The 25,584-nt window shown below is 36.9% G+C and overlaps 1 protein-coding gene across 4 annotated transcripts in view; it reads left to right on the top strand.

Moving 5' to 3' along the window:
- The window catches only part of LOC110449341 (inositol-trisphosphate 3-kinase homolog), a 47,156-nt gene that overhangs the window by 9,356 nt on the left and 12,216 nt on the right, over positions 1-25,584 (top strand). The window contains exon 1 of one of the 4 annotated variants that reach the window (XM_021496132.1): positions 1,694-3,134. The exons of 1 other annotated variant lie outside the window; for it this stretch is intronic. In XM_021496132.1, the coding sequence (XP_021351807.1) occupies positions 2,658-3,134 (477 nt within the window). In that variant the 5' untranslated portion in view covers positions 1,694-2,657. Of the gene's footprint in view, positions 1-1,693; positions 3,135-20,209; positions 20,983-21,986; positions 22,094-25,584 lie in introns of those variants that run through there. 2 more of the 4 variants (XM_021496134.1, XM_021496135.1) reach the window with 2 other exon arrangements.

Here is a 25,584-nt window from a genome sequence, read left to right as displayed (position 1 = left end):
GCCCCACCCCTCATTGCCTTTCCCCTGACCCTCAACATATCTTCACACTCCATACTCATTTCTCCACCCCTCCCTCAACCTCCAACATATCCTCACTCCCAATCACTTTACCCCTCAACCTCCAACACATCCTCACTCTAAATCACCACTCCCCAACGTCCAACACATCCATAATCCCAATTCACCTTACTCTATATAACCCCATTCTCCCAAATCACCTCCCTAGCCAAATCTTCCCCAAACACCCCAACACATCCACACTCCCAATTCACCTTGCCCCATAACCCCAAACATACCCCACTCTCCCAAATCACCTCCCTAGCCTCTTCCCCCAACCCTCAATATATATCTTCACTCCAAATCACCTCGCCCATTAACCCCCCACACCTTCACTCTCCCAAATCACCTTATCACCACTCCCCAACCTCAATCACATTCTCACTCTCAAATCACTTCGCCCCATAACCCCAAACATACCCCACTCTCCCAAATCACCTCCCTAGCCTCTTCCCCCAACCCCCAATATATATCCTCACTCCAAATCACCTCGCCCATTAACATCCCACACCTTCACTCTCCCAAATCACCTTATCACCACTCCCCAACCTCAATCACATTCTCACTCTCAGATCACTTCGCCCCATAACCCCAAACATACCCCACTCTCCCAAATCACCTCCCTAGCCTCTTCCCCCAACCCCCAACACATCCTCACTCCAAAACACCTCACCCATTAACCCCAAACACCCCCACTCTCCCAAATCACCTCATCACTACTACTCATCACCACTTCCTAACCCCCAACACATCCTCACTCCCAAATCACCTCACCCTATAACCCCCAACATCACCCAAATCACCACCCCAGCCTTTTCCCACATCCCCCAACATATCTCCACTCCCAATCACCCCACTTCTTAACCCCAAACATACCCCACTCTCCCAAATCACCTCCTTGCCTCTCCCCCAACCTCCAACATACCCTCACTCCCAATCACCCCATCCCTTAACCCCAAACATACCCCACTCTCCCAAATCACCTCCCCAGCCTCTTCCCCCTAACCCCAAACACATCCTCACTCCCAATCACCCCACCCCTTAACCCCCCACACCTCCACTCTCACAAATTATTTCATCACCACTTCCCAACCCCCAACACATCCTCACTCCTAATTCACCTTGCTCTATAACCCCAAACATACCTCCACTCTCCCAAATCATCTCATCACCACTCCCCAATNATCCCCAACATACCTCCACTCAGCCAAATCACCTCCTTGCCTCTCCCCCAACCCTAACTCAAAATTAAATGCCCATATGCCCCACCCTGGACATTACCTCACACTCTAAAATCACTTCTTACCTGGTGTGTGTGTAGTCATCCCTGATTCATTGACGTGTTGGTGTCATGTTGCATCAACACTCATTCAATGGATGACTGCATGAGACCGATATACCCATACATTGATAATCGAACACATGATGTCTTTAATTCATTGTCACACGATATCTAGCACAATAGAGATCAACAAGATGAGAAATGTCACTATAGTCATTAATCTGTTGCCATGGTTACGGGTGGGCAATCATAGATTTTTGCCCGTGTAGAAATAGTTATTAATCCAGGTTTCTGAATTTGACCTGCTATACGACAATCTCTGCAGACTTTTGGGTCGCCAGGTGAGCTGGCTTACCTGTAAAACCTACCTATAATAAACGAGGCATCTATATCAGGTACAGGTATGTTTACATGTATCCTAATTAGACTACCGAGTCATCCCAGAACCTGGAGATAGAATTGATGGCAGCTGTTGACGGAATGTGCCTTTACAAGGACATATTACCTTATATGTGGACCAGCAGAGTGAAATGCCTAATTACCTACCAAGGATAACAAGGAGCTATGATCATTAATATCATGTACATCATATTCCTGTATGTGCATAAACCAAGAACATTCTGTTTTGATTCAGTTTCTATTTTTTTCTCACACAAATTGGGATGTAGAGCAGAACAGTGAATAATATCAGGCAGACAGAATTTAATACAACTCACCGAATTTCAAGCAGGATTTCAGTGTTTGGAATGGAATTTGTGTACAAACAACATCAATTTGTGTCATTATTTTCATCAGCGTCACAAATTATTACACCAGGAAGTCCAGTTTGTGGATTTATATAAAAAATACAACAGTCTGTGACGCATCAGGAGTAAGGTTACATTAAGCTTTCCAGCACATTGATGTTTTATCCTGCAGGCTCCACTTTCTGTCCTATAAACAATCATTGTTTGTTTACGACGGATTCCTGGGGATGTAGCAGTTGTCAGACTTGTAGATATCAGGTCTCAGTGTCCTACAAGCAATGTACATAATCAGTGGAGCTTTAAGGCTCTAGGCTGGATTGTCTCGTCAAAAGTACAGACATATTAGTACAGTCCTGTGTCAAATCAGTGACTCCAAGACTCTGTTGTTTTCTGTCCTCAACACTTATGTTAACTTACTGGAATAGTTAAAGATCAAATTCAATAGTGCAAAATTGATTTGATATCTGGATAAGATGGGCAATTGCTATTAATCCGTTTGTGTATTTTGGATTTTATAACTGTCATTTGATTGGCTAATTTATTATAAGCTGTTGTTTGATTGGCTGGTGATCATGGGAGGTTGTCTTGGTTGTCGACGTTACGATCCGTCGGAGGAGAGAGGGGTTGAGGTTCTACACTATGCTCCTACTGACATTGTCCAAGCGATGGTCCCAGAAGTCAACCAGCGTCAGTGTAAAAATCGTGTGTCTACAAGAGTTGTCAATTTCCCTGAACTGAACATCTGTATCTCCAAGGAAACTAACATTGATAAGCAGAAGCGGTGCAACCTGCATAAATCATCTGAAGGTCATATCAGGGAGAGGTTCACATTTGGTCACTTTCCAAAGTGGAAAGGGTACAAGATGTGTTATCATTGTGAAACGGAGGTAAGCAGAGGAACGCGCCATGCTCAGGAAAACCGACGGAAAGTTGTGGAGCACAAGCCATTTTGTAAAAAGTGCAGTGTTGCCTTGGGTTTAAATAACAAACGTTCAACAGCTGATGGGCAGAATCTCAGCTTTACAACCCTTTCTCACCTGCTAGCATTGGTAAGTCCAACTACTTCTTAAATTATAATTATTACTCTCTTACCTCCTTGGGCTTTGGTAAGTCGGAGTTACAGTGAGGCCTTCAGTAACCTTCTATCTTGGTAGTCAGTTTCCGTGGTTACGTACTCTTTTAAACCTCATAGCTTTGGTTAGTCAGTGTTACTGTAATGAATTACTCTCTAACCTTCTTGCACTTTGGTGTGTCAGAGTTACCGCTGTTACAAACTCTCTTACCTCATGGCTTTGGTAAGTAAGAGTTTACTATGGTAAATTACAGTCTCTAACCTTCGTTGATTTTGGCAAGTCAGAGTTACCATGGTTAGGTACTCTCTAATCTCCTGGCTTTAGTAAGTCAGTTTCCTTGGTAACATACTCTCTAATCTCCTTGCTTAGATTTGGTTAGACATTACCATGGTTGAAAGTACTCTCTAATCTCGTGGCTTTGGTAAGTCATGATCCGTTACCATGGTTACTTACTCTCTAATCTCCTAGGCCCAGTTGTTCAAAAGGTGAGCTTCATCAGTGATTTAAGTGCAAATTTTAATTTGTGTATATCTTAAAGATCGACACAACCATTTAATTAGTTACATCTTTCCAAATATCAACTATTTAGTAGAGTGAATTGACAAGCAAATCTGTGAGATTTTACCTTGTTTATTGATGAAATTATTAAAGGGTAAAAAATGTTGTTAAATAGAATGGCTTTGGTAATTGTCATGGTCAGTTACCATGGTTACGTTTACTCTCTAATCTCCTGGCTTTGGTATTTCATGATCAGTTATCGTGTTGAAACTCTCTAACCTCCTGGCTTTGGTATTAGACAGTTACCCTGGTAACATCTCTCTAACCTCCAGGCTTTGGTAAGACAGTTTCCGTGGTAACATACTCTCTAACCTTCAGGCTTTGGTAAGTCAGAGTTACTGAGATAAATTACTCTCTAACCTCATTGCTTTGGTAATACTTCATGATCAGTTACGATGGTTAAGTACTCTCTAACCTCCATGGCTTTTGGACATAAGTGTGAACATGTGCTCTCAAACCTCATGGCTTTGATAAGTTTTACACACACTCTAGCAAATCATGAATATCATACAGCACTCATGCTTTTGGTAGCAAATGTAGCCATTTTATTTTCAATTGGCTATTAAAAATATAAGGCTTCTTTATTTGCTACTAGGTTTTTAAAAAACACCAAGGAAAATCTATATCTTTGTCCCATGAAAACAATTCCACTATATAAGCTGCCCCGTTTCGGCGTGCTCAACATTCGTTATTATGTTCATTATGGGGTTTATTTACATTGGCTGTAATGATCAATTTGCCCTCATTACGGGGAGCAAAAAAGGCAAAAAAATAAACTGCCTGGTATACAGTGATTGTATATGACATTATGATTAGTCTGGATCTTCTCAATGTTTACATACATGTGTATAATCCCCAGCAGATGTATTATCTCCTGTATGTATTATTGGAGCAGAGATAAACAGCACAATATTAGTGTTAGTGACGTTGACATGCCTGGGTTACCTCGACAGATATAACAGCTTTATCTCCAAGAAACGTCTGTTTATTAAGGTAGACATTCCCACCACTCCTCAACTGTTAGACTGGGTATTAGCTACCAGCCCCTTAGTTTTTATGAAGAATTTCCCAGCTACATTTTACTGTTAGCTTATCTCCCCCTAGTTTGTGAACTTAGGGTCTGATCAAATCCGGAAAATTGGTAAGTGCAGAAAGATCAAGCCCATATATTACATTACTGATCATGAGATAATGCTTATTTGATCCAGGGGCCTGTTCCTTTATGTGGAACAACCGGTTTTCAGTTTTTAAATCTAACATTTTGCGTATTAAATATAAGTCCTGGCAGACCAGCAAATGTTTATGCAGGCCTTGCAATGTTTAAATATCAAGGCTTGCCAGAAAGTAGTATCAGATTACTAGGTCGGACATTATTTCGTAAACAAATAACTCTGGTGCAACCAGTCCAACCATTTGGATCACAATAAACAAAAAGGGTCCATGCCAGTTATTAAGATGCTGATGGGTGAGGACACCATATTGTTCAGGGGCTGACTCCAGGGCTCCCCAACCCTGGCATCCTCTATCAAAATATTTATATATGTATATATTATCTGCTTCGAAGCAGTATATGTATATACATATTTATAAAAAAAAAGGAAAGATGTTGATGGGATGTTGCCAGGGCCAGTTCTATTATCCTGGGTTCACAGGTAAAATTAGACATCCAAGTGAACAAAATTATTAGAGTTTATTGTTTATTTCGGTTTCAGTCCCAGATTTTGATATCTGTCACCTATCACTCTGAAGAGCATTCGTCGTGTGTTTGCTTCTGTTGGAATATTACCAGGCGCTAATTTCAAGCTCTTGGATAACTCAGATGTTGATTTCCTGTTCAAACAGGAATAACAACCTGAAGGTGTTTCAAATTTCACACGGGAATTACATATAACCTAAAGTAGCCCGAGTTTCCTGGCCCCAGTTTCCTCTGGTCTTGACACCAGACTTAGACATTTTGACAGATGTCTGCACCAAAATGTCTAAGTCTGGTGTCAGGGCCAGAGGAAACAACAGCTAAACCTAAAGATGTTCCGAGTTTGAAGTTTGAATCAGGCACCTTTGAGGTTCCTGAAGGGGTAGACTGTTATATTATGGATTGCTGTTGATCGATTTAGATATTTTATGTCTGACCATAATGACTACCGTATATATTCACGTATAGTGTGTACTTTTTTAAGCAAAAATTAAAGTGTCAATAAAGGGGTGCGCGGATATTCAAGAACAATCCAAAACCAGTCCTTGGTCGCAACCAGTTATTTGATCGTGAATTTTTCGGGGATTTTCGGAAATGTTTTGATATATGCTCACAGCAATTAACTGTTGAGTTTCGTTGAATAACTCCTCATTGCATAGTCTATTTAACCATTACGAAAAATTGTAAGTTTAAGTCATATAATACGATGGAATCAGATAAAGAAACTCAAGTAAAGTAGGCCCAACTTTCAGGTAGCAATACCACGAATGGGGAAACATAAGGAAGAATTGTATCGTAATAAGCTAAGCACTTTGGGGTTAAAGTGTCGTTCTTGGGTAAAATCATGCTGAACTATTTAATCTTGACAGTAGGAATGTGTCAAAACGACATGGGGAAAGTGGCGAAGTTTGCAAGTTCATGTATTGCAAAAAGTCAAGGTCCCGTGATTCTATTTACTGGCAGGAACTCATAATGTCACATACATGCAAATTGAACCGATAATAATAAAAGTTTGAGTTTGAAAAATAAATATTAACAAGCTCAAAACAGCCAAATACATTCCAATCTTTTCTTTTCATAAAGGAATTGCTGAAATGACTGCCTTTAACAAACTGTACACACTGCCGATAGGCCTATCAATGTCCGATTCAGTCAGATTTGCAGACGATCAGAAAACAACTTTGACTCATGTATTTTATAATAAAAAAATGAAAGATTTATCCGTATATTAGATTGAATCTTTTCTGAAAGTTATTGTTGTGAAAACAACATCGTTTTATTCCAATTACCTGTTCTGCCCATGCCAGGTGACAACAGATATTTGATTTGATTTGGTAGATTTACAGGTAAAATATCTCAGGTAAATATAGTACATATATGATACAAACTATATATGTAATTACCATTCCTTTGATGTTTCTACCTATTGTCCTAAAGATGTATGCGTTCAGGGAACACACCAGATATTTGCCACATGCTTTCTTTAATTCAATGTGTTGGCATAGTTACCTAAACACCATGTATGTATATACACCTGTCATTGTTAGACCATTTTGATTGACAGGTGGAAATATATGTCAGTTGTAGCTTGGTCAATGATTTATTATACTGAAAATGATCATATACAAATGTAGGAGATGGGGTGACTTTCATGTCGTTTTGACATATTTCTAGTTAATAAATAATTCGTTATTCTAGAGACTGCATGTTCCGGCCTGATCTTAAATCTGCTCTGCTGTAAACAGTCTTTGGGAGGTTAAACTTCCTGTTAAGTTACAGTATTTTCTTTATATTCAATGATAAGTTGCAAAATTCCCATGGCAGTGGATATTTTGGGACATAAATATATTTAAATCAGTATATTTATTTTGAACATATTTCTTTGCAATTTGGTAACAGCATATACAGTTACAAAATGCTTAAGAAATTACGATCCGTCGTCCTTACAGTTAAGTAATTACAACACAAAGCTGGCGCTCTAAATCTACTTTAAAACAGGATTAAAAAAAATTTGTCTATCTCAATTTCAATTTATTTCTAAATTCTTGGTATATATAATTACGTTATTGTTCGTATTTTGGCATTTTTATGTACATTAATTAAAATTATGAAAGTAAAATACACAATAAAGATAAAAGCCAGGGGAGCTAGGTCGATTAGGAGATCTAGACTTTCTATTTACCGGAGATGTATGATTGATGACAGCATGAATGACGTTAGTGTAACCAGGTAGTGTGTTTATTCGTACCTTGGGCACTCATTAATGTTTGTGGTATTAAGGTGGATTGTGACATCACATATCTACGTTGTTGTTGTAGACCAATGAAGTCTCAATGGCCCTTTGTTTATATTTACAAAACACCTGTGAGATTGATAATATCGATCCTATAGCCACAAAATATGTATATTTACTGTTAAGAAATTTGGTAGATAATAACACCTTTTCTACAGGTAATTTTTTATCTTCCTTTTTCACACGATCCCAAAAGAAATATCAATGGAATTTCCTACGTAATGCAGCAATATTGTGTGACAACAGGGGATTACCACAGAGTAAAAGTGACTGAATAAATTGACAAGAATATGACAAGCGAATGCTGAGATGTTAATTAAAGTAAACTACTCGAGTCAAAGATCATTTCATATATTTACTTTTATGATGTATCTTGACTAGTACCAATTATATTTTGATTAATTTCCATTTTCAAATTCAGCTGTGGTGATTCTATATACATGTATATGCAATACGTTATATAGCTCTCTTAAAGGGTTAATATATCAGAGAAATTTCACTGATGCATTGTTTCTGTAAAGTTTCAAAATTAGATTTAATAAAATTTCTGAAAACGAGGTGTTAATTAAAAAAAATATATCATGTTGTAATTTACGATTTCTTCGAATTTTTTGATGATGATGTAACCTTACTCAGCCTAGTACACTTTAAGTATCTGACTAAGAGTCTATCTGCTCGTAAATCTTAAACCTAGGACAAGTACCTGCCTTATAGCTATTAGATATACCTACTTTACAGTTGTGGTGTGTACGTATCTATATTCTGTCTACCTAGCCATAAAAGTACATTCTGTACAAGTAAATACTAGAAATGATTAATACAACTGGTACAGTTTTAATTGGGTATTAAAGTCTACAATTACACTCTAATTAGACTTTAATTCAAACTCAGCATTTAATTAGATTAATTACATTTAAAACTACATACATTTTGATTTTATTGTTCAGATTATGCATGATGGTCTTGTTAAAAGTTCCAGCAATTGATCAATTGATTTCAAACATTCCCGAGATATGTTCCTCAAGTCAATTAAGGCTATATGTTATTCAAGGATCCCTGTGAACGCCAAAACACAAAAACGTGTACTAATTGGGGGCTCTCACTCATTTGTGTTAAATATACAGATCCTACATATTCGTTAGATTTTGGCTTTTAATTCTTTGGGAATTTTACCCCAATCCTTTATTTAGAATATTCCTTTACAATATCATTAGATATAGCTGCTCTTGAATCACTCAAGAGGATAGCTAGTCTTGGCTGCTCTTAAATCGCTTAAGAGTCTAATATTCTTTTTCTCAGCTTCTCCGAGGTTGCTTAATTAGAGTCTAGTCGCTTCTCCTGAGTCCGGCAGTGTATAGCTTCTTCTCTAAGTTGTCTTCGGAGTCAAGCACGTTCTCCTTTTTCAGGCTTCTCTGTGTATCACAGAGTATAGCTTCTTCTCTAAGTTGTCTTCGGAGTCAAGCACATTCTCCATTTTCAGGCTTCTCTGTGTATCACAGAGTATAGCTTCTTCTCTAAGTTGTCTTCGGAGTCAAGCACATTCTCCATTTTCAGGCTTCTCTGTTTGTCACAGAGTATAGCTTCTTCTCTAAGTTGTCTTCGGAGTCAAGCACGTTCTCCATTTTCAGGCTTCTCTGTGTATCACAGAGTATACAAATGAAGCTTCTTCTCTAAGTTGTCTTCGAAGTCAAGCACATTCTCCATTTTCTGGCTTCTTTGTGTATCACAGATTATAGCTTCTTCTCTAAGTTGTCTTCGGAGTCAAGCACATTCTCCATTTTCAGGCTTCTCTTTGTATCACAGAGTATACAAATGTAGCTTCTTCTCTAAGTTGTCTTCGAAGTCAAGCACATTCTCCATTTTCAGGCTTCTCTGTGTATCACAGAGTATAGCTTCTTCTCTAAGTTGTCTTCGAAGTCAAGCACGTTCTCCATTTTCAGGCTTCTCTGTGTATCACAGAGTCTAGCTTCTAAATAATTTAAAATTTAGATTATTTGCATGTTTAATTATGTTGTTGAGTGAGTAAACTAAGTCCCTGCCACAATGTTGTTTGTATTTGTTTAATAATTATATACACATCTGTCTCAAGTTGAGATACTGTAGTAATAAACAGGTAAACTGTTTTTCTTGTTTTAGTTGTATATATATAAACTGGTACAAGATGACGAGATACAAGAGTATCTATTTTCCGTCGATTTTGCAAAACATACAACATAAGCTAATAATTAGAGCTTCTGTTTTGACAAAAACATGAGTATAATTATTGATAACGGAGACAAAACATTACAAAATGAAAAATTGAAAAACATGCACTGTACTGTAAGCACAGAAAAAGAGTTTATCACATGGAAAGCATTTTGAACATAGTAGGCACCTTGCATACATACTGGTATGCATTCCAATTTGTTTTTCCAAATCATTTCTGAAAAGAAAACCGTACCTTGTTACATGTTCGTAAAGTTGTATATCTGTTTTGATTGGTGGTAATGCTTGTGGTCAGTTTGGCATGTAAGTCTTTAATTGTGTCCTGTGTTTTTGCGTGTATAGTACCATTTTAGGCATCCTCGGTATCCAGGGGTTACGCTCACTTTCGCTCTCTACACCCCTGGAATATGTCATAGCAAAATTGAAGGCGCAGTGTGCGCCACCTTGTTTTTGAGACAATAAGACTAGTTCGATCCGTTGATGTACATCAAAAGAATCTCGCGGTTACGTAATGGTAACAATTGACAGGCTTTGAAGCCGGGCATCTCTCCTTTGTAATCTTCAAAGGACAGGTATCAGTCTAGCAATTGGTCTGATTTTTTCACCTGACACCAATCAAACAGCTATCTTTGTGCCTTCAATTTTGCTATGAAATATTCTAGGAGTGCAGAGAGCGCAAATAAGTGTAACCCCTGGCTATCGAGGATGCATTTTAGCTATAACGATCAACTAATACCATATTACATATAGAATTAGTTGTGCCATGGCCCTGTGCCATACATAGAGTTTGTCATAAGCTACAGACAGGAATCTATTTACAGTATACTCGTTTGATTTGTGGTAGGATATTATCTCCCCTGAGAGAGTTATTATTAGTATAAAGTATAGTTCATACAAATCCACTATAGAGTTTAGCTATATGCATGCATTGTTGTGTGCATTTCAGATGAGTCATCAGTTAGTCCATTCATAACATTGATATATACTATTCACATTTTGCTAAGGATCACCTATATTTTGAAAATAAAATCAAAATGTTAGAAAGAATATTATATTTTCCTTCTGTGCACGCTTTTCAACGTGTACACCTTTCAAACGCTAAGGTAGCGCTAGGCTTAGATAAAGTAAGGCGTTGTTGAAATTGTTAAGGAAATCAATTTGATGAATATTCTTTGCGTGTTTTTGTTTTAATATGGCACAAAGACGAACCAGACAACTGTTAAATGGCCGTGAAATAAATAGGGGCATTGGAATGCTGCAAGCTAGCATGTATTAACGTCAGGTTGCAGCAGACCTCCAGGGGTGTCTCTAAGTGTGGTGGCAAGAATGTGGAATCGTTTCCAAACTAACGGAAACCCTTCCAGACGTCATGCTGGAGATGATTCTAAGGCTACAACGCAGCGCCAAGACCGATTAACTTTGCTCATACAGGCACGGCGTCACAGGCTCCAGACTGCCACAGCTTTACGAAATGACAGCTCCTAAATGCTTCTGGTACCCGGGTCGCCACTCAGACAGTTAGGAACCATCTTCATGATGCTGTTTTAAGGTCTCGTAGACCAGCAATTTGAGTTCCCTTAACTGCCAAAGCTCACAGCACTTGGACTCTTCAGGAATGGGAACTGGTTCTTTTTACTGACGAGTCCAGATTCTGTCTCGACTTCATCGACGGGCACGTTAGAGTATGGAGAAAACCTGGGGAGAGGTTCCAGGCAGGTAACATTGTAGACATGACCGATATGGCAGAAGTTCAGTGATAGTGTAGTGAGGCATAAGCCTTCGTGGGAAAACTGACCTCCATGTCTTCCATAATGGTACCATTATGGCCCTGTTTTACTGCTATGAAATCCTTGATGCCTATATCAGACCCTACGCTGGCGCTATCAGCCCTGACTTCATCCTTCTGGACGATAAGGCTAGGCCAAATAGAGCAAGGGTGACTAAGGTGAGTATCTACAGCAAGAGACTATTCATCGAATGAATTGGCCAGCACGCTCGCCAGATCTAAATCCCATCGAGCATGTGTGGGACATGCTGTTCAGCAAAGAACGCTCCAGGGGCTGGGAACAGCTTGGGTAGATGAATGAAATGCTATCCCACAAAACCAGATACACGATCTCATTTGGGGCATGCACAGATGTTGTGAAGCTGTAATTGATGCACATTGGTGTCACATTCGATACGAAAACAGTTTCTGTTTATTAAGGATGAGTTTTGTTCAATTTAAGTTTTTTAGTGAATACCTCGTTGTTACCAATGTTAATGGTAACCCTTTTCCTGTGACTCCTTTTCCGACTGTAATTACGATTTTTGGAATTTTTGCATGCTGATGAATTAAAAGAACAATAAAATTTTCAAAAATAATCTCAATATAAACCAAATTAAATATTTATTTTCACATATGCCCAAAAATAAAAGTGATCCTTAGCAAAATGTGAGTAGTATATGTATTACCGAAATGTTTAGTGTGTAATTTGTTTAAGTGATGTACATCCTATATAACTTATATACACATATAATAATAATAATAATAATAATAATATAAAACATGTATATAGCGCCCTATATAATTTGTAAAATTACTCTAAGGCGCTTTACAACATATGGATAATAGTAATGGTTATAATTGTGAAAACAAACAACAAAGGCTTGCAATCACTTTCATACATTTAACAAGCAATGTGCACATAATTGAACAAATAATAGAGTGGTACTTACATGACGTCTTTGCAAAGATTCTAGATTGCAGGCGTGAAGAGGTGAGTTTTTATGTCCCTCTTGAACTTGGCCAGAGTATTTGACTTCCTAATAGCAGATGGTAAGCTATTCCACAACTCAGCCGAAACCCTCCCAAAGCATCTGTTTCCGTAGGTTATAGTACGAGATTTTGGGACACACAACAAAAATTCTGACTCCGACCGCAATGATCTTGACGCNGTTATAAACTGCTGAATACAGCCGATGTTCCAGTTCTGGTAGTAACAGGATTTGGCATATAGCGTTCACTTGTTTCTCCATATTCACAGAACTTTCAAAGTATAACCCTAGGTTTTTAACAGCTGGAACAGTCTCAATAGTTCTGGCACCAACCTTGAGCTGGAGAGCCATTGTTTGCTGACACTTTGGGGGAAAAGACGATTAGTTCCGTCTTTTCCTGATTAAGTTTAAGTATGTTGACGTTCATCCAGATACTGATATCTGTCAGGCAATCTTCCAGACTTTCTGAGACTGTATTCCAACTGTCCTGTGGTTCTATGACCATATAAATTTGCATAGCAATGATAGCGAAGGCTATGGCGACAAATCTTTCCAATCGGTTTGGAGTACATACAATATTTTTGTGGTCCTAACACCGACACTTGAGGAACCCCGAAATCTAGTACTTTGTTATTTGAGGTGGCAGATCCGATGGCAACACACTGTCGTCGTTCACTAAGGTATGACTGTATCCTNTATCACTATGTACACGTAGGAGGGCCGTCTCAGTAGAGTGTCCCATGCGGTAGGCCGATTGCATGTTGTCATGGAGACTGTTTGCATGGAGATGAACCTCTAAACGCCGGGACACAACCTTCTCCAAGATCTTAGACAGAAAAGGCAGATTTGAAACTGGGCGGTAGTTTTTCAACTCCTCCTTGTCCATTCCAGGCTTTTTTAACAATGGTCTGACATGTGCCTTCTTGAAACATAATGGAACCTTTGACTCAACCAATGATTTGTTCATGATTGTTATAATCAAAGGAAGCAGTGCTTCAAGACATTGCTTTAATAGGTCTGTAGGCAGTAGATCAAGCTCACAGGACTTCGATTGCGAGGTCATGATAATGTTGCGCAACTCGTCCTAGGTTGTTGGTGAGAGCTTTGTCAATGGTTCCCCATCAAATGCAATGTCAGCAGTCATGACAGAGATGTCAATGTCAGCAGAGGTGTTCACTTCGGTAATATTTCCTGATTGAGCTGATTTTATTCAAAATGTAATCACTGAACTTGCTTGGAAGCATAAAACATAACATAAATGTATCCTAGCTTGTATGTGTTGCAGTGAAAAAAGTTTTATAATGATGATAATCATTTGTGGTTCTTATATGCTTTTTTATCACAACCTAGTTTGTAGGTTGCCTCAAAGCGGTTCGCAAATTATTATCTGTGGATATATATATATACCAGCCAATATCTTTCTCATCTCCCTCTGGGGGAGCATACAGCTGGTGCTGCCATTTAGGCACTCACAGCTAGCATTCAACAATTCTAAGACTGCTAACCACTAACTCATTTCCAGCTGATTAATTAGACTGTAAGAAGCGGAGTAAAGTATCTTGTTCAAAGAATTTACAACACAGTGACGTGACGTGACTCGGTGCTTGTTGTTGGAATATAATACTGGTTAGTTCCAGTAATCAGGACAATGTATTGATGACTGCAGACATCATTTTACCTCTTCCATTTAATGGTATGTCTGATTTGATCATATTGATGAAGTAGTACGTGATAGGGAAATAAAACATCATGTTTCCCTCTCACACTCGAGTTTCCCTACTCAAATTTTCCTTGTTTGAATTCTTTCTAGAAAAAAGCAAGAAGTAAGGAACCGGAAATCTGATCATCTAAACTGTTGTGTTATTGTTGTATTTTTGTATATATTTTGATAATATTTAATGACCTTGTGGTAGGGAAACACTATGTCTCTTTTACACTTCACCTTAAACATAATTATTATCTGTTATCAAAGTTTTACTTTTTACTCAGTCATAGCTTTACAAAGGGACCAGGCGGTCTTGAAATGTCGGACACGTTTAATACCTACATTGTTTGTGTAAAAAGTAAAACTGTGATATCACAAATTTCCAAACTGATGAATCTTAATATTGAAGATAAAACTAATATCTGCAAAACAAAAATTCGTATTTTCCTACCACAAGGGTAACTGACTCTCATTCCTACAAAGATGTTATTAAGATAAATTGACTCTCTATTGACTGGTGATGTTATTGATACAGGTACATCTCATTAACTTACACACCTGATCAGGTGCACGCACTGGTCATCCTCTATCAACTTATCAACCTTAGGGTTAAATAAGATTTTTTATTTCATATGATCAGCTGACTGTGATAGTAATTGTTATATATATATCTTGGAGATTTAGATAAAATTTGCTAAATGTAAAAGTGGAAAATAGATTGAGTAAGGAGAATTCCAATCCCCTTCCATCCCTTAATTATGCAATTGTATTATAAGATTTATAAAGAAGAAAAGCTAGCTAGTCATCACATGACCAGGACTTGTATACCAAGTAAACTTGACACTTATAATGACTTCCCTTAGGATAACAGTAAAGTTGAATAACATTTTAATTCCCGAATTAAAAAAAAAAAAATTGTAAATGGCAATTATGTGAAAATATAATTAGGATGGGGGATTAAAAAATAGCTTGTTTATCATATTGTGATGTGTACTTAAACAGGGTACATTCATATTGTTTATAAGAATTTCCAAACACTTGTTCATCTGACAGGAAGGTCGCAGTTTGCAATTTCTCAAAAGCAGGAATATTATTCAAAAAATGAGAATTTGTACAAGTGTTTTCTTCTATATCAAGAAATTATATCTCAATTAATCCTCTACAAAACTGACTTTGTCTCAGGCTTGTGGACAATTCATGATGGACTATCCGAGTCATTTGTCAAGATATTTGACGGAACGAAAACAGTGAAATAACTTTGATAGATGATCAGTTATTGTCCATAACGGAATCTTAACGAGATGGCGGACTTTGTGAGTATAAACTGTTTTATGAGAAATTTGTGTCAGCTGTATATGGTCACATTTACAAGGGAAAATGTTCAGCGAAGTTCTGAGTTAACCCCAGTTGACATGGATCCTGAAATGGAATTCACTAGTCCAGCCATAAGAGTAATAGAAATTCAAAAGAAGAGCTTCACAAAATCAACAATAGGCAGAAAGTTGTTGCGAAAAATACAGGGGATAATATAATGTAAAGGGAGAAAAGATTTTAAAATTTGCACAGGCCAGCTTTAATGTTGTATGTAATCATTGTGAAGGTCTTTGCGGAATTGATTTTTACACCGAGGGCCGACTTTCTCGGTTACTTAAGGAGGAGAAAAGATTTTATTTTTACACCGTTAGTGTCATGTCTCTTGAAAGTGGTGGAGTGAAGATACAGTCTTTTAAGCTTTTTCAAAAGTTTGTTCCCTTATATAAAAGCTTTTTCAACATTTGGGTTCCTAATTATATGTAAGCTTCATGAGGAAATGATATTGAAATTGAATACAGGACATTTCTTTGACACATAGCAATTTCAGAAATCCAATCACTTATTTTTTTCCTTAAGATTTGAAGGGTCGAACAAAAAGTCATGTCAAATATGCATGTTTTTTCAAACTCAAGAAACATCACATTTAGGTCACTTTGGGAAGTTAAATGTGTCCCAAAGATTGACTGAAATTCCTGGTAAATAAATCTTATTTGTTGACCCTACAGTGTTGTTTTTTTATCCAAAAAAAGTTTAAATGCTATACGAAGAGTCGAGGTGGGTTGCTACGATGGTAGCTACGGTAGCCATGGTTGCTAGGATAATATAGTTCCAGGGAATCATATACAGTGAACGACACTATTTTTCTTCTGTTGATAGCTTTTCAAATTTTAAATTAATAAACCTGAGTATCCCTTTGCAGATTTGCCTTTTCATTTGTAACGGTCGCTATGCACGCGCATTGACACACTATACTCTGGAAGTGATGGGGACGAATGTTCCAGAATGAAAACGCCATCGTTTACTTTACCATTGAATGTCTAAGTATCAATACAATAAGTATTTTCAGCATCCTGTTGTTGTATAATTAGACATCATATGGATCTCGAATATGTTCCATGTTTCAAGATGTTTAATGAACCTGAAGCGTCTTTGAACCGTGAATGAAACCATAATAATTTGAAACTACTATCAACCGCCAAGCCTTTTTTTCACTGCGTATATGCTAATACATATGCAGTACCTCAGGTTTACTAAGCTGCAGAAGGGAAAAATGTACATAAAATTATAGATAAAATGGAAACAAACCTCAAAGTGAATATGCTTTGGAATGGAAATAAAACAAATTTGAAAGTAGAAAAAAAGAAATGTGTTTGTAAAACATATCACCATCATATGTATACCTTATAATACGTACAATATGATATACAAACTGCCAAACCAGGTGACCTATGTATTTTATTACCTGTATCCTCCTACTTTTATATTTTACTTTTTGCGAGTCTGTCGTAACTAATAACAGGTTCTGTCATAATTTCTTTTGTTATCAATTAAATGACACAAAATGATTACACACAATTTGTAACCTTTTGATTTATTACTTCATTCCGACATTTAGAAGTTTGTATTAAAGAGTCCAGTGTTTTAGAAAAAAAAAAATACAAACCTCAAGGTGTACTTCAGGTGGTAATTAAGTTAGGGTGTGTAATACCCTCAAGGCGTACTTCAGGTGGTAAGTAAGTTACAGTGTGTAATACCCTCAAGGTATACTTCAGGTGGTAATTAAGTTTGGGGGTGTAATAACCTCAAGGTGTACGTCCGGTGGTAATTAAGATAGGGTGTGTAATAACCTCAAGGTTAAGTTAGGGTGTGTAACAACCTCAAGGTGTACTTCAGGTGGTCATTAAGTTAGGGTGTGTAACAACCTCAAGGCGTACTTCAGGTGGTAAGTAAGTTACAGTGTGTAATAACCTCAAGGCGTACTTCAGGTGGTAAGTAAGTTACAGTGTGTAATACCCTCAAGGCGTACTTCAGGGGGTAATTAAGTTACAGTGTGTAATACCCTCAAGGCGTACTTCAGGTAGTAATTAAGTTACAGTGTGTAATCCCCTCAAGGTGTACTTCAGGTGGGAATTAAGTTAGGGTATGTAATAACCTCAAGGTGTACTTCGGGTGGTAATTAAGTTAGGGGGTGTAATAACCTCAAGGCGTACTTCAGGGGGTAATTAAGTTACAGTGTGTAATCCCCTCAAGGTGTACTTCAGGGGGGAATTAAGTTAGGGTGTGTAATCCCCTCAAGGTGTACTTCAGGAGGTAATTAAGTTAGGGTGTGTAGTAACCTCAAGGTGTACTTCGGGTGGTAATTAAGTTAGGGGGTGTAATAACCTCAAGGTGTACTCCAGGTGGTAATTAAGTTAGGGGGTGTAATAACCTCAAGGGGTACTTCAGGTGGTAATTACTTCAGGTGGTAATTAAGATAGGGTGTGTAAAAACCTCAAGGTGTACATCAGGTGGTAATTAAGTTACAGTGTGTAATACCCTTCCTCCTACTTTTATATTTTACTTTTTGCGAGTCTGTTGTAACTAATAACAGGTTCTGTCATAATTTATTTTGTTATCAATTAAATGACACAAAATGATTACACACAATTTGTAACCTTTTGATTTATTCCTTCATTCCGACATTTAGAAGTTTTTATTAAAGAGGCCAGTGTTTTAGAAAAAAAATTACAAACCTCAAGGTGTACTTGAGGTGGTAATTAAGTTAGGGTATGTAATAACCTCAAGGTGTACGTCCGGTGGTAATTAAGATAGGGTGTGTAATAACCTCAAGGTTAAGTTAGGGTGTGTAACAACCTAAAGGTGTACTTCAGGTGGTGATTAAGTTAGGGAGTGTAATAACCTCAAGGTGTGCTTCAGGTGGTAATTAAGTTAGAGTGTGTAATAACCTCAAGGTTAAGTTAGGGTGTGTAACAACCTCAAGGCGTACTTCAGGTGGTAAGTAAGTTACAGTGTGTAATACCCTCAAGGTATACTTCAGGTGGTAATTAAGTTAGGGTGTGTAATAACCTCAAGGCGTACTTCAGGTGGTAATTAAGTTACAGTGTGTAATACCCTCAAGGTGTACTTAAGGTGGTAATTAAGTTAGGGTGTGTAATAACCGCAAGGTGTACTTCAGGTGGTAATTAGGTTAGGGTGTGTAATAACCTCAAGGTGTACTTCAGGTGGTAATTAAGTTAGGGTGTGTAATAACCTCAATGTGTACTTAAGGTGGTAATTAAGTTAGGGTGTGTAATAACCTCAACGTGTACTTCAGGTGTTAATTAAGTTAGGGTGTGTAATACCCTGAAGGTGTACTTCAGGTGGTAATTAAGTTACAGTGTGTAATAACCTCAAGGCGTACTTGTGGTGGTAATTAAGTTAGGGTGTGTAATAACCTCAAGGTGTACTTCAGGTGGTAATTAAGTTACAGTGTGTAATAACCTCAAGGCGTACTTGTGGTGGTAATTAAGTTAGGGTGTGTAATAACCTCAAGGTGTACTTAAGGTGGTAATTAAGTTAGGGTGTGTAATAACCTCAAGGTGTACTTTCCATTATCATTGGTATGGTTTAATATTATATCCTACAGGTAGATATCATTAGGTAGAAAACATTGTATGGGTAGCACAGGTAAAATCTGTTTCAATGCAATTCTTCCTAAAAAGGTAAGAAAATCTTCCAATCTCATGATCATATTTTGTTGTTGTTTATTGATGATTAACAAGGGTTAAATGCCTGACTGTGACTGGGTGTGTTGAATTAGTGGCTACATGACTCCTGACTGTACCCATTAACTGGATCGTGAATATCTCCTTACATTGAAGAAAATATGAAATAAAAATGATTGAATGAAATAGGATTTACTTATGGCGTTATGACATATTTTTATTGAATAATGTTTAAAATACATGTTAATTTTGTCTGTTGACTGATATTTGAGATTGCTGTGGGTTAGGATTTTGGGTATGGAAATAAACATATTTATTTGGCTTGCTGACTCAGTATTTGAGATTGCTGTGGGTTAGGATTTTGGGTATGGAAAAAAACATATTTATTTGCCTTGTTGACTGGTATTTGAGATTGCTGTGGGTTAGGATTTTGGGTATGGAAATAAACATATTTATTTGGTTTGTTGACTCAGTATTTGAGATTGCTGTGGGTTAGGATTTCGGGTATGGAAATAAACATATTTATTTGGCTTGCTGAATCAGTATTTGATATTGTTGTGCACGCAAGATATATTATTTTTGCTTGTTTACTCAGGTTTTGAGATTGCTGTGGATTAAGATGTTTTATTTGCTTGTTGACTTATATAATGTATCTGAGATTGCTATGGGTTTGGGTGTTGGGTATGGTGAACTGTAATATAATGCTTGAGAGAATTACGTAACACGCACCCGTGATGTAATATACCAAGCCCATATGTTTGAATCGTAAGAGGACATACCCCTTTACTATTTTACCTGTAAATAAAAACAAAATTTGTGACAAAACACGAGTGTGACTGATAGGGGGAGAAGTTATAACCTAACGTAAACAGAGGATATCCGAGTAGTGAATGATGGATGAGTTAGCTTAACCCGACGCTAACATTGTCCGGTGATTCAGACTGTGACAGTATATAGGGGATTGTGAGGTCTGTGTTGACATATATGTGTGTCACATAAGGACGAGTGGGACACAGAACAGCAGTTATACACATCGCATAGTAGTCATTAGCCCACTCTAAAACGCGTGCGTGTAGCAAAGTATATATGTACATTCAGGAAATCAGTCTTGCTTATCAACTCTACAAAGAACCTGTGTTTTACTGACCGACTGAAAGCAGAAATTACTCAACTTGATCTACAATAACTTCAGTGTTCAGATATTGTGTCAGTAGAAACGTGGACTTTAAAAACGAAACCTACATTTAGAACCCATTAAGGAACAGCAGGGTATTTGACAGGCGGTTTTAAATATTAGCTATATCTTCATTCTCTACAAAAAGTTGTTGTGTTTTACGGTACAAGAACCTGTGTGAAACAATTTTATTATAGACTAAAGTGGAGTTTTACATAACAAGAACTTGTGTATAAGGATTTCACTTCTGTGGTATTTAGGACTTGGAACACCGTGTTTACTGTGTCTAAAGTGTACTGATGATTATATTTGATATATAATTACAATCGGCTGGAGGGATTTTGTGCTGACTAGGATGCGGAATTTTCTTACCAGCAAATTACACACTCACATGGACAGCTGTCTGTCACTGTTATTGAAGGTAACTTTCCCAGAATTCATTGTACAGATTACACTTTGTTGCGTTATTTCTGTTTCTTTGTCGTGTCTTCTTGACTGTCCTTTCTCTTCATACAAACATCTGTCTATCCATTTGTTTGTCTGTCAAACACCTTATCCTTCTTACGCTCATATATATATATATATGTTCTCATTATTCACATTCCATTAGATACATGATTAAACATTACTTTGTCTATCATCTGAGTGTTTACCAGTGATCTTTATATACATAGTGTATGTCTATTTTGTCTGATGATGTCTGTTTGTGTTTACATTTAATTTTTTGTCTGTCCATGTGTCTGTCCATGTGTCTGTGTCCATGTGTCTGTGTCCATGTGTCTGTTCATGTATCTGTTTACATTTTAATAATAATGTCTGTTCATGTGTCTGTTTACAATTTTTAATAATAATGTCTGTCCATGTGTCCATCTACAGTAGTACATGTGTCTGTCCATGTGTCCATCGACAGTAGTACATGTGTCTGTCCATGTGTCCATCGACAGTACATGTGTCTGTCCATATGTCTGTTTACAGTAGTACATGTCTGTCCATGTGTCTGTATACAATAATGTCTGTCCATGTGTCCATCTACAGTAAGGTAACATGTATCTGTCAATGTGTCTGTCTACATGTTATTTGTCTGTCCATATATCTGTCTGTCCATTTGCCTGTCTTCATAATGTTTTGTCTGTCAGTGTAATACCTGTCCCTGTATTGTAGATATATGAGTATATCAGTATGATTATTTCTGTATATATATATGTAATAATTCCTGTCATTGTTGGCTATCACCTGTGTCTCTGATAAGGTGTACTGATATTATCAGGACTCAGACGTGTCACAAAATAGATAAAGCCAGCGTTGTTGTCAGGAAGTTACATCAGTAGGAATAATGACCACAGACTATTTTTGTCGCTCACACTCTGTATGTAATAAATTGATCACGTATTGACGATATCTTTACGCTATAATCGCCACCATGCATGTTTGTAAAAAGAGGTGCTGAAGCATAATTTTTCAACGTAATTTAGTCAAACTTACTGAATGGAATCAGATTTATACCAGTACTTATAATGCAGTTAAGGCCTAAGGTAAGTCGCCAGGAATTCTGCTAAAGTTAATTCAGATTTTAAATTTGCGACATACAAAGTATATTAGATAAGCTATCAAGTCATACATAGTTATAACGGAAACTGTGTACCCGAAAGTTCTTTCAAAGTTTCAGTTTGTTTCGGAAATTCCACTACATATCGGAAGTACATGTCATGCCAATGACTATCCGGTCAGCAATGCGGGATAGACTTAAATATTTTTTAATTGAAATTTGCCCAGTAATTAATCCAGCCGTAATTTAACTGTGCAGCGTGCATGCTTCTTTGATGAAGCTGAATTCACTTGAAAAGGCAGAGTGATGTGCTTAAAAAGACTGCAATATTATAAGAAATATCAACTCAATTATGTGTCAGTCTCCCCATCTTTTCACTGGCTTTGATTAAATGGAATCCTTGTAATTTTTGAAAGTCAACTTATGAATAAAAAGAGGCATATATGTAATAAAAACTGGTAAGGGAAACTAACACAGGGATAATTTGAATTTATTATATAGTTTAGTCAGTTATATGTGGTGGGTCATATTTAAGTTGAGACATTTTGTCGGTCATGCACCAAGTAGTTATATATACATGAGGAAAAGTATCTATATATAAACCTTCATTATGTATTATAGAAGGAGCAGATTTAAGGGTCATTTCAGGGCATGTGGCTCATGTTCATAATCACTTTATCATGTGCTTTAAAAAGCCAAATGATAATAAAATATCCAGGACGAGTAATTTGTATTACGTATATTTCTTTATGTTAAACAATGGTTTGATGGAATCACTTCAACAATAACATATTGTGTAAATGTTTGTCATAAAGAATTACAGACTTAACCCTTTCGCCCATATATAACTTTAGTTAACTCTACCATGCACTGATCTGGATAAGTCCATTATGGTCTACGGTGGTGAAAGGGTTAAGATGAATCGTGGGATAGCAATGTTACAGATTGTTTTCTGTCGTGACATACTTGACTTGAAATGTAATGGAGGTGATCACCCTTTCTGACTGAATCTGTTCAACATTTGAAGTATTTTTTAATGATGTCTAAATATACCTACATTTTTAGGTTGAATGATTATACATGGAGGCATAGCTACTTAACAGATAATTATCTCTGATTTCAGTGTTTATCGGGTCAACTACAGTTTAATTTAGAAAATAGTTCAATCAATATAAAAAAATATTTTTACAAAACACACATTTTTTGTTGTAAACTTTTTTACACGAAATGTACTTAAAGCTATATCTTATTAACTGAAATTGTTTATGAGGTGAAATAGAGTTTACTTATCTAGAGGTTAAGCTTTACCGATGCATACATGCATACATGATGCTGCAACTTATGTTAAAACTTGTTTTAATTTAAAAAAAATGTTTACCTCCTTTCCGGCCTATCCTTATATTTTGTGTGTGCAACACCAAAAATACACACTTATTTTTTTGGCCTTAAATGATAGGTTTAATGTTACATCTCTTGCTGTGCCTGAAGTTTTTAAAATCATTTGAACAAACATTAAGTTCAATTATCTAAAAGTGAGATTAAATGATACATAATGATAGGTATATGAGTAGGTGTGTGGATAAACAATTCATGATAAGCTCATTCACCCCTGAAATGTCTTAATGAACTATTCCAACCTTTGAATTGAAAGAGTTCAAATGTGTCTTCAGGGATGAACCAGTTAAGGTGTATTACTGTGGTAATCGATAGAAATCTACCTTTATATTTTGACTGTTTTAAGGTGTGAACATTCTATTGTTAAAACTTGGGGGTTGAAATACGGGTATGAGGTACATAATGCAGAGGCAAGATGCATAAAGGCAGGTGAACAGGTACAGCAGGTACATTTATACAGGTACAGCAGGTACATTTATATGGGTACAGCATGTACATTTATATGGGTACAGCAGGTACATTTATACGGGTACAGCAGGTACATTTATATGGGTACATCAGGTACATTTATACAGGTACAGCAGGTACATTTATACAGGTACAGCAGGTACATTCATACAGGTACAACAGGTACATTTATACGGGTACAACAGGTACATTTATACGGGTACAATACAGGTTGGACTACAGATGATTCAGGTGCAGTTCAGGTGAGCACCAAATTTTACAGGTGTAACTTTTCCCTTGATTTATCTGGAAACATTTCACATGTCCATGACTTGTAGTTAGAAGATCCTGTTTGCTTTTGATATAAATTGACAAGATAACATGATTCATCGTGTTTATGATAACATTTCATGTGCAACAGAGTTTACCTAGACATGCCTTTTTCTATTTATAGAAAATATTGTGATTTTTGTACACTCCTTAGCATAAGTGCCATCATCATTTAAAAAAATTTAGATTTGGTCACTAAAAATAAAAAAAATAATTTAAATTTTTCTTGAGGTGTGTAGTGTATGGTACAAAATGTACCAGAAAAAAAATGCAGGTTACTTTTATCTAAAATATCTGTATATATTTTAAGAGTGATACTTTTGAATATTACTGGATTATTTGGATCCAGCTTAAATAAGATACCTCCCATGAGGCTCTGACCGATTACCTGTTTATCTTGATGTAGAGGTGTTCACTTCTTGACAGGTAAGATATGATCGTTAGTAGACTTTAAATTTTCCTGATACCACCATTAAGCTGTAATTTATCATTTCTGACAAAAAAACATGCTGCATCTATGAAAAAAATAATAAAGATGAAATAAATAAATAAAATCAATAAATGGAGTGTAAATATGTTAACGGGGGCAGATCGGGATTCTAACCCCGGACCTCTGATAAATACACTGTTGCTCTAACTGACTGAGCTACCTAGTCAGTGGTTGTACCTTGGACCAGTTGGGTTACAGTTATTTATCCCGAAAACAAAATTTAAGGAGCCTTGTCCTGCTGCTTTATGTTTTTCCATATATACAGTTATTTCCCCTTGAAGATTTTCGTTGACCAGGTAGCTAGCTCAGTCGGCTAGAGTGCTGGTACAATAATTCTGAAGTCCAGGGTTTGAATTTGTTATAAACCCAGCTGTGTTATTTTTTCAACATTCTTAACACTGTTTTTGATTATATTTTGTTTATTTCATTTAAGTTCCATGCAGTGTGGTTTTCTTTCAGAAATTATCTATCAAAGGTAGAGTCATGCTGGAAAAAACAGTTTCTAAAGCATTATACAGTTTTGGGCAGTGGTACGGGGCTCCTTAAGGTGATGGTACAGTACGTACGAACAGCTACAGTGGATTTCTTTGGGTTTTTTTCCTGCATAGAGATAGGGTTCCTTAAATATCACATTACAATTTAAGTTGTTTTGTGAAATGAGTTAGTTGACTTTGAGCAAAAAAGGGATGTAGAGAATCTTACTAATATCAAAAGTAAAATATGACAAAAAAACCTGAAGTCTCCCTCAAAAGACTGTGCTGTCGTAAGAATGTTGACTACTAAACAGGTAGACATTCCAGTTGTCGTGTTATCTT

This window comes from Mizuhopecten yessoensis, unplaced genomic scaffold (assembly GCF_002113885.1).
Source record: "Mizuhopecten yessoensis strain PY_sf001 unplaced genomic scaffold, ASM211388v2 scaffold4583, whole genome shotgun sequence".
In the NCBI taxonomy this organism is placed as follows: Eukaryota; Metazoa; Mollusca; class Bivalvia; order Pectinida; family Pectinidae; genus Mizuhopecten; species Mizuhopecten yessoensis.
Note: the sequence above shows the minus strand (reverse complement) of the source record. Positions and strands in the feature narration are given on the sequence as shown.